At 34.8% G+C, this 9949-nt stretch overlaps 1 protein-coding gene across 2 annotated transcripts; it reads right to left on the bottom strand.

Annotated features, from left to right (window-relative positions):
• Positions 1-4091: 4091 nt before the first annotated feature.
• LOC104239473 (uncharacterized) lies at positions 4092-9388 on the bottom strand. Of its 2 annotated transcripts, XR_011401765.1 has the most exons (9): positions 9078-9388; positions 7199-7464; positions 6978-7051; positions 6712-6886; positions 5750-5830; positions 5550-5633; positions 5374-5469; positions 4806-5116; positions 4092-4688 (listed from the first exon to the last, which is right to left on the bottom strand). XR_011401765.1 is itself a non-coding variant. In XM_070155440.1 (8 exons), exons 1-8 carry the CDS (start codon positions 9205-9207, stop codon positions 5103-5105), a joined length of 909 nt encoding a protein of 302 aa, XP_070011541.1. In that variant the 5' UTR covers positions 9208-9388; the 3' UTR covers positions 5042-5102. The 2 variants fall into 2 exon arrangements, 1 of the variants encoding a protein (XP_070011541.1); XM_070155440.1 differs by lacking the exon at positions 4092-4688 and having other exon boundaries at positions 5042-5116; positions 5385-5469.
• Positions 9389-9949: the final 561 nt, after the last annotated feature.

Here is a 9949-nt window from a genome sequence, read left to right as displayed (position 1 = left end):
TTAAGAAAACGTGCATAAATATAAAAGCAGCCACAATTTAAGCAGCCCAGGGGCGGCTTTGTGCAATTTTTGGCATGTTAGGTCCTTGTACACAAAAGAAAAAGAATTTAAAGATTCTTTTTTTTTTCACTTTAACTTTAAATATAAATGTTAAGTTTCTGATAATTACTTTTCACATAGTTAACAGGACAACAGTGACCACAAATCATTGGAAATCACTTTATGGTTAAAACAGTAAAAGATGAGCTCTTTCACTCACTTTGATTCAAATATCAAAATGTTCCTAAAACATAAAGGAATAGATAAACTGTTAGAACCGAAAAAATCAGGTTCACGTCGAAGCTAGCAAAACAAACCTTCAACGACGATAAATCAGATAACAAAAGAGAAATTTACCAAAGGAGATATAAATATTTGACGTGGTTTAGTTAATTGACCTACATGCACGGCGGAGATGAGCAATCCACTATAATAAAAAAGAGAGTAAAAAATATCGAGAGAATAACCTCACGAAGAGGTAAATACAAGTGACACACTAACACTTGTCCCGTAAAGTTCTCCACCTAAACACGACTCTCAAACCTCATATGGCTACATTGTGGATGTTGCTGAATGAGAAAGAGAGATCCTCAATTTATAGAAATCCAAACATTTTCCTACAAGAAAAAGGACTAGCCAAATATGAGAGATTTATAAATTCCTTCTAAAAGAAGGAAAACCCAATTATGTAAATATGTCGCCATTTCCCTCAACAGATAGGAAAACCAAGTATGGTAAGAAAATTTGGACAAACATCTAATACAAACTAATGTGTTCATACGAAATAAATTGATATCATACAGTAAAAGGCTGCATGCCGTACCACACAATAAAGTTGTGATTATCTTGTTAACCTCCGTGCTATAATATTTTTTTTCCATTCGGTATTTGATATTCATATCATAATATCGGCTATTTACATTCGTGTCGCGTAAGGTCTATTGGGAAAATGCGTCTTTATTTTTCCCATCATTTCATACCTTGATAATTTGATCATATAGCAGAAATACAATAACGAGATAACACACATCAAAGGAAGAAAATTCTAAATTCTTATCTTTTTTGTAAGAAATTCTGTAGGTTACGTGTTCAGGACGTGGAAGCAAGCGTTAATGTTTGTATTAGAGTATGTTGTCTATATCATACCTTTTTAGATGCAGTTTTTTTTCGATCCCTATATAAATACGAGATACTTTATGCACGGATTGCCTTTTATTTTTATTGAAGAAATCTTTAGTTAAAATAAGTTGCAAAACTCAAAAAAAGAGGTATTCCCAATCCTCCGTACTGTAATTGTGAGCTCATATCTTGGACAAGTTTCAATTTCCTTTTTTGGTGCATCCTTACCTGATGAAGAGGAAACCATAAGAAAAGAGACACGACTGAGAAAAGTTCAAAGGAATACATTGTATCCAAGGGAAGAGACAAAAAACTGTCCTGCCTCTAAATTTGATACAGACGCTTGCTTCTTTTTATTCAAAGAGAAAAATATAATGTAATAATACTAGGTGAAGTACATGGTACTCTCCAAATTAGGGGTATACAAAGAAAACCGACAAATCACACCAAATCGATAATTCGAGTCAAACCGAGAAAAAAAACTCGACTATGGTTTGGTTTGATTTGGTTTGGTATTAGAAAAGAAAACCCGACCATAATTAGTTTGGTTTGTTTTAACTGGAAAAAGCCAAACCGAAACTAAACCAACTCGACATTACATGTATACACGTTTTAAAAATATTTTATACATAAAAATAATTATTGTGATGTAATTTTTAAATATTTTTTAAACTTTTTCATAGTTCTCTCTTTTAATGTATTATTTCAAGTTAGAACTTAGAATTTTTGAATTGTCAAATATGTTTTATAGCCCATAAAAGTTAGTAACTCAAATAAAGCCCAAAGAAAAATCAAATCAATACTAATGCTAAAAAAAAAACTGATCAATACTAAGAAGTAGGAATGACAATAGTATTGTATAATTATTCTTTTAGTATTGCATTGGTTTAGATAGTAAAAATGCATAACTTATTTTTATCATTATTTAGTCATGTAACTAATACTTAGTATTTATTTTAGCATGATGACTTAGTAATTTTAGATTATTTTTATTTTTATTATGGGTTCTTAATTAGCACTATTTATTTTATGCGATTTATTGAGTATTTTAGTATAATCATGACTCATCTCACATTGTTTTGTATTATTTTCTTGGAAAACATCTTATATAGTTTTATTCTACTAGGACCTAAGAAAAATTAGACCACAAATTATATATTTTATGCTATCAAGATTTTCTTCGAAAAAACTCGAAAAACCCGAGAAAAAACTCGAGAAAAATCGAGATTGAAAAACCTGACTTTTGTTGGTTTGGTTTGATTTACACATTTAAAAATTCAAGACAAATAGTTTTGTTTGGTAATTAGAAAATCCGAGTCAACCCAGCCTATGTACACCCCTACTCCAAATAATGAGGACTCAAAGGTCGACTTATTTTTCTGGTTGTGGGTGTGATTGGTACAACAAAGAATATTATCAAAAAATATTTTCGATCATCAAATTCTTCCATGAAAAAAGAAAATTCTATTAAAAGTGTTAAATATATGCTACAAATTTTTATGCAAATATCCTATGATTTACTGATATTTTAATAGTCTTTAATGTATATCTTTCCGGAAAACATTTTTCACATTGGAAATATTATTTCTGAAAAATATATTTAACAAAAAAATGACTTTAGTCATACCATACCTATTATGGAAAAAAAATCAATTTCCTCAAATTATCAAAAAGTCACCTAAAATGAAAGCTCATAAAATTAGTAAATTGAAAAATCATTCACCTTTCAAATAGTAACAAAACTATTCTTCTTTTGGCAAGGGAGTACATGATCACATGGGCTTAATAATTACACATCCTAAATCAAATGGAGTCTTGATCGAATCTCCATGTAGGCCTCGGCACGTGATCTCTCTCGTACCATCCTCTCTGGTTTTTACACGTGGACATATCACTTACATGATTCACATTTTCACTTGCAAAAAAAAAAAAAAAGACTCGTGATTCACATGCAAAGGTAAAATAGTTTGTGCAGAATTCACATTTATATCTTCACTTATTTGTGATTCACTCGCGATTCTAAACCGCGCTATACTTTAACGACTAAAACACAGTTAAAGTATAGAGTGATTTTAAACCGCGCTATATATAAATAACTTTTTTTTATACTTATTAATGTTACTATTGTCCAAAATGATAACATTTCAGTTCCGGACTCGAAAAAATACATGTATTACAAACCTTTTTTTGACACATGAAATCTGTTCAACTTTTTGCTTTTCAGATTTTTCTGACAATATCTATTTTTTTAGTATCCGAGAAATCATCAAGGGTCAGTTGTGCATGGTTAGAAATAGTGGTGGTAAAATGGTTAAAAAAACAGTTAACCACCCATATTATCCACTAAAAAATGAGTTGAATAATGAAATTTTTAAAAGCGGATCAAATATGGATAAAAACTATATTATCCATTTAGAAAATGGATAACTAATGATTAACCATAGATAACCAATGTGTCTTAACTTTTACATTTGTAAGAGCCTCAAACTGGGGATTCCTCAAGTTGTGGATACTAAAAATTCTCCAAAAAGTGACCATATGCAAGAAGTCATGGATAATATGGTTACCCATATTATTCGCCGGTTAACCATTTTTTATCCGTATTAAATATGGGTCGGGTCAAATAATTGATCCGTTTTTTCATTACCCATTTTACCCGAACCATATCCGACCCACCCTTTTACTACTCCTAGTTAAAAATGTATGGATAGTGGCCCGCCCCTGAAACCTTCTTCATTGAAATATCAGGTTCTTGTCTATAGCAGGGTTCAAACTCATTATGTGCACATAGTTCACACATCATGCGTTGCGCTCTTACTATCCGCCTCTGAAACCTTCTCCATTTAAATATCAGGTTTTTGTCTATCGTTGTAGCCACTTCTATACCTGTACCGGCTTGAGCAGCCGAAATATTGGTACTGGGAGATTGGGGATCGGCTGAAACACTTGAAGATGCACATTTGGGGATTCGACGATAAAGATCGGACAACGTCTTAAAAACAAAAAGAAAATGGAAATGAATGTTGGTGTCCGCAGGACCACCTACCACTAGTCTTCGGCCGGAGGGGTTCATAGAGGAGGGGGTTCCCAGCTAACAAGGAAGCGGGATTCAGACTCATTTCGTGCGCATAATTCACACATCATGCGATGTGCTCTTACTTCTTGACCAAAGCCCCGAAGGCCATTTTTCTAACAAAATTTAAAAGGGCCATAAGTCACCCCAGACCGGTCTTCGAGCCTGATGATGTAATGTTGGGTTTTTGCTCTTCGTAATAACAATTCGGTCAAACGACCCTTCAGTGCCTTCTTGATCCATTGATCGACAAATGTCCATCTCAACCCGCTTGCCCCTTCGTAGAGTCCGTATATGATTCTTCCCCAACCACTACCAAGATCAGCATGGGCTGTTTCTTCGCCTTCTTCCTCCCAATAATCATTTTCAGTGATGGCATCTGTTTCTGTAACATCGGAATCATAGGAGATTGGATCTTCATCTTGAATATCCTCATCTTCTGAGATGAACTGGTCCTCTGACATAAAAAGAGAAGTGTCACTATTTTGTAATGTGTTAATAGCAGGTTCTAGATAAATATAAAAGTTTTTCGATGGCAAAGCAATTTTAAGATTAAATACTGATAAGCAAATACCATAGTCAATCTCTAAATCCTCTGGATTTCTTCTGGCATGCTGCTCCTTCAATGTCTCAAACTTCATGCCGTCCAGCGGCCAAGGCTCTCTATTTGAAACAAACAATAAGTTCGATTAAAGGTTAGCTTAAGATAGTGAAAAAAAAACAATGAAATTTCACAAATGAGATGATATAACAAGCTAAAAACAATTTGACTATTGGCATGTTGTATTCTTGATGAAGAACTTGCCTTGGCCATTGTCCTCGTCTAAAAGCGATAAACCAAAACTTTTCATCTTCAAAGCCACGTAGAGGCTCACCTTTCGGCCGCTAACAGACCATGAAAGAAACAAAATTAGAAACATGATTAATACTCATGTATTGGGAAAAGAGAAAATGCAAGCTTACACAGGAAACGGAGAAGAAAAGAAATAACGATATTGACCAGTAAGAAAAAATTCTTAGCTGGGAACTTAAGAGTGGAATATATCTGACCCTATGGGATATTACTAGATTCTAGGGAGTAAGAAGAGACTTCATCAAATTCAGAGTGCACATTTTGTAGGGAAAAGGACTATGAGGCAAACCTTGTACGCACATTGTGATGTTGTCCTCTGCAAGCGTTGAACAAAATGACAATATTTTCCAGTGTTATCCAAAGGACAATGTCCATCATGCGGACACTGCAAACAAAAGAATAAATACATTGAGATCGATAGTGCAAAATCTATTTAGGCAGTTCTATAAGAAACTTTACACTTACCGGAGCAACTATATATGCCCCATTCTTTAATGTCATCAATGCTTTACATTCTTTGCCAGATGCATCTTCTAGTTTGCGGCTTCTCTAGAAATTACAATTTAAAAACAAAGGAAAAAATATCATTTAGAATAAACATCTTAACTTAGAAAAAACCAGCCCCCTCCCCTCCATCCAAGCAAAACCAAAAAAGTGAATTTTACCCTTTTCTCCGTCCATAAAATGTGAGATCGCATTTGAGATATAATATTATATCCTTGTGGTGTTCCTGGTTCAACCAAAACCTGCTCAACAGTATATTGTTAGAGAGGAAATAGCTTTTTTTTCTTACAAAAAGAAGATTTTTGATACAGAGATAAGAAAGATATTTTAGTAGAACTACAGCCGTGTAAATGAGATTTCCCCTGTATCTTCTTCTAATACACACACACACAGAGGGAGAGGAAGAAAACAATTGCCATTTCATTCCAAGGTCATGATCATGTTATCAGTTTTAGATAATACTTGAACTGACGAATCTAGAACTAACTTCATCAATAAAATGTGAAAACTTTGAAGAAAAGCATATAATATAGTACTTGAAGATCTAAAGCACTTTCCTAAACCATCAGAAACTTCAGATAACACAAATATAATGAATCAACTAACTGTTGAGGCTTAATGAAAATGACTGCCACTTGGATGCATGCAAAATAAGTCTGTAGTAGAAGTGGAACAGCAGGCTCCGGTGAGGGGGGGTTGTTTTTGGACTGCTGAACTATGGACTTCAAAACCTACCAGAACATCTCCTGTCAGTTCCCAGAGCTGGCGTACAACCGTGATTCTGTCCTTCAGAGATGGAATCTCTCCAAGTACATATGACTTCAATCAGACAAAGGCTCACAGCATACAAAATCTTCTTGTTTTTGGTAAATTCTATACTTTGATAAGAGAACAATTTCCGAGGCTGGAACAAGTTGCATCAGCTTTATAAACAAATTTAATGTGATGTACACATAGACTTGTATTACTTTGTGTCTGAAGAATAGATTTGATCTCCTTAATATTTTCACAGCAATAAAGCACAATAAGACATACTTCCACACAAGCCAGTGATTCAGAAAAATTAACGAGCTGATCAGCAAGGTAGCAAATAGGTAGTGATTAGGATGCAAAAAATGCTTACTAAGAGTGTTAGACTTTTCCAGATCCCAAGGAGTTCACGGAACACCAGAAATGTACCTTTTATAAGGCTCTGTCCGGCACGCTGCATGGACTGTGATGGCTCCACCAAATTAATTCTATTCAATGACCGTGGCCACACTTTTCTAAGTGCCGTGCATAACCACACAATTGAACAACTTATCAAACAAAAGGGTCAACTGAAATTAACATATAGGTGGCAATTAACCAAAAGAAATCAACTAAACACAATATCAATAATCTTCTCACCAAAACGCAGAACCAGTCCCAGCCCCAAAATCCAACACCTTAGCTGGTGAAAAGCCAGGAAATCTTCTACGCACCTAAAGTAAAATCACATTAAAGCAATCACTTTTAGTAACCAAATCCATATTAATGTTTTAAAACCCAAATTTTGGGAAATTCATCTGAAACAGAGAACAAAATAGGAATGTTATAAAGCATTTCACTGGAATGTCATATTTGTTTACCTCACTAAGCACTCTATAAAGAGCAGAGTAGACAGCAGGCATACGGGACGCCACATAGGCCACTGTTTCATCCTCCCTATACTTGAGGACGATGTCACCATAGGCGCTTTTGATTTTCCACCGCTGCGAACATTCAACAGACTTGAGAGGATCTTCCACGAGCTCCTTGGATATGGAGGTTGGCAGAATCAAATTCACTTCCTTTATTTGGCTGAATGATTCTGATAACCTCAACACTTTTCTCTTCATATGTGGCTCCTCTTGCTCTGCAATGAATTCGATCCACACGAAACACAACTTTAGAGCGCAATCTAATAAAATCACATCAATCAGTCAACCAACTATCCTCAACCCCAAAATAGTTGCGTCGGCTATTTGCTTCGCAATTAGTATACCCAGCCAAAAGCCAAAACACAAAATTTTAGAGTGAGATCACAAAAAAGCATGTCAATGAATCAATCAACTGCATGTCAATGAATCAATCAACTGCATGTCAATCCCAAACTAGTTGGGATCGGCTCCCTAGCTCTTTAATAAGTAGATCAAGTGCAAACTCAAAACTTTAGTGAGAGATCAAATAGAAACGCATACTCAATCATCAATCAACTATGTCCTCAATCTCTAATAAAATGAGTTTTTCTCCTCTTACTACGCATATATAGACCCAACCCAAGCTAAAACTTCAGATAAGAGCAAAAAAAAAAGCATATCAACCATTCAACTATGCCTCGGTCTCAAATTATTTGGGGTTTACAAGACAACTCATCCATTCCACTTTCTTTGAGGACTTTTGCAGGATGTGACCAAATGGGCAGCGTTTTTGCCCGAATAAAACCACAAGTATCACGCATGATTTAACATTATCCTCAAAATATCACCTTCGATAGAAATAACCCTTTTAAACATAAATTGAGAACTTCTGGTTTCACATCTAATGGGATCAAACCCTGTTAAATTATGGTTCTCATGGAGACAAAGAGCCCCAAAATAGAATTTCAAACTTCCGAAAATCTTAAAAGTCCTGCAAGAGAGTTTGATTCCCGTACCTCACATACACACAATTCCAATTCAAGCCTTCTCATCTCCTTAGACATACAATATGACAGTGAAATCGAACACCATATAATTCCTTTCACAAAAAGTATCAATATTTGAAGCATATGAAAAGTGGTGGCTAATGCAAAACCAAGAAAGGGTATGGAAACAAAAGAAAGATAGCTGTTCTTGGCAATGACTTGAATATGATATGAACCAATGAGTGTTACTAATTAGTACTATTTTATTCGTTGATATCTAATGTATGCCATAATTTCGGAGGGGACAAAAGGGTCAACTAACATGGTCTTCATTAGCACTAGAATTCAAATCCTATCAAGCCCGTGTTATTCATACATATTCTCAGCATGAATTCTATATCCACTCCACTTTAAAATCAAATCAGTACCACTCTAGACTAAAATGAAGGTTAAACCAAACACTTATCAAGCTCTTACTACTAGGAATACCAAGCTCTAAGACTTCACTCAAGAATTTGACTAACAAATAAGCAAACACCATTGATAAACTGTGGTGTCTCGACCAGCTTGCGCGCACCTCGACTAACTCCACGAGGTACTTGCTACCTCCCACCAGCACAGGTGGGTATCGGATTGCACAAATTAATCTTTTTGCCCAAAGATGCTCAAAATCAGCTTCAATAAAATATCACAATTTCAACTTTTGCACGCTTGAAGGAATAAATATGTCAACGGTGATATTTTGAGTATAAAATGTAATAATTGAGGGACTATTTCAGCAAATAACTCTAAACAGGCACATCCTAATGAAATCAATGTTTGAACAAACGTGCATAAAAAATAAAAAAAGGTTGAAACTTTACCTCGGAGGTACTTTTTGATAGCTCGACGAAGGCGGAGAGGAACAATATGGCAACGCTCAGATTGTTTAGCTGCGGATTTGAGTGCTTCAGCAGTGAACTTTGGAACGGTTTCTAATACAACTGACGCCATTTCTGGTGGCGTTTGGCGGTTTCCGGTGTATTTCTGGCAGCTCAGAGTGGCAAATTTGGGGGTTTAACGCTGCATATTAGGGTTTATGATTTGGTACGGGGACGGTTTCTTCCACCAGGTTACATTTGCAGTAGAATGAAAGCTGTTGCTTGTGTTGGGCTGTGGTGGGCCTATGAGAGTACCTTTAATAGGCTAAAAATTTATAAATGACCACTTTTACGCCTGCTCAATCAAATTTAACCCGCAAAATCAAAGTTCAATGATATTTAGGCGCGAAGTTAGCACGGTAACAATTTGTTGACTAAAATATCGCTATTCTGTTTATTAAATTTACGCGACTTGACCTCATATTCTTCTTTAGCACAATCTTGCAGCGTCAATTTGCAAATTGAAGTAAGTTCTCTCAATTATTTGTCTGATTATTTGATTTTAACTAGTTTGAATTTCTTCTACAATTACAGATTTAATTGTGATAATCTATGATTCTTCTCTTTATAATTCAAACCAGAAAATTCAAAGTATCAACAAAAAAATTTGATTCTTCGAATTTTCTGGTTTGTTTTTAATGCTTTAATCTGTGTTAATGTCTAATTTTCTCAATGCGTTACTATGTGCTTAATTGTATTATATATCTTCTTTTCTGTAATTTAGATCGTAACTAATAAAATCTACACTGTTCAAAATCACAAAAAATAATATAAAATCCCGCAGAACATAACGCCAGTATAATTTGCTGGACCTT

The sequence above is a fragment of the Nicotiana sylvestris genome, chromosome 8 (assembly GCF_000393655.2).
Source record: "Nicotiana sylvestris chromosome 8, ASM39365v2, whole genome shotgun sequence".
NCBI lineage: Eukaryota > Viridiplantae > Streptophyta > Magnoliopsida > Solanales > Solanaceae > Nicotiana > Nicotiana sylvestris.
This window is presented reverse-complemented; position numbering and strand designations above follow the sequence as displayed.

Bases quoted from the DNA above. Each gene is read 5' to 3' on its own strand.
- LOC104239473 (XM_070155440.1), bottom strand. From the start codon at position 9,207: ATGGCGTCAGTTGTATTAGAAACCGTTCCAAAGTTCACTGCTGAAGCA. The intron at 7,465-9,077 runs GTAAAGTTTCAA...AATTCATTGCAG, and splicing joins TATCAAAAAGTACCTCCGAG to AGCAAGAGGAGCCACATATG. The intron at 7,052-7,198 runs GTAAACAAATAT...ATTTTACTTTAG, and splicing joins TTTATAGAGTGCTTAGTGAG to GTGCGTAGAAGATTTCCTGG.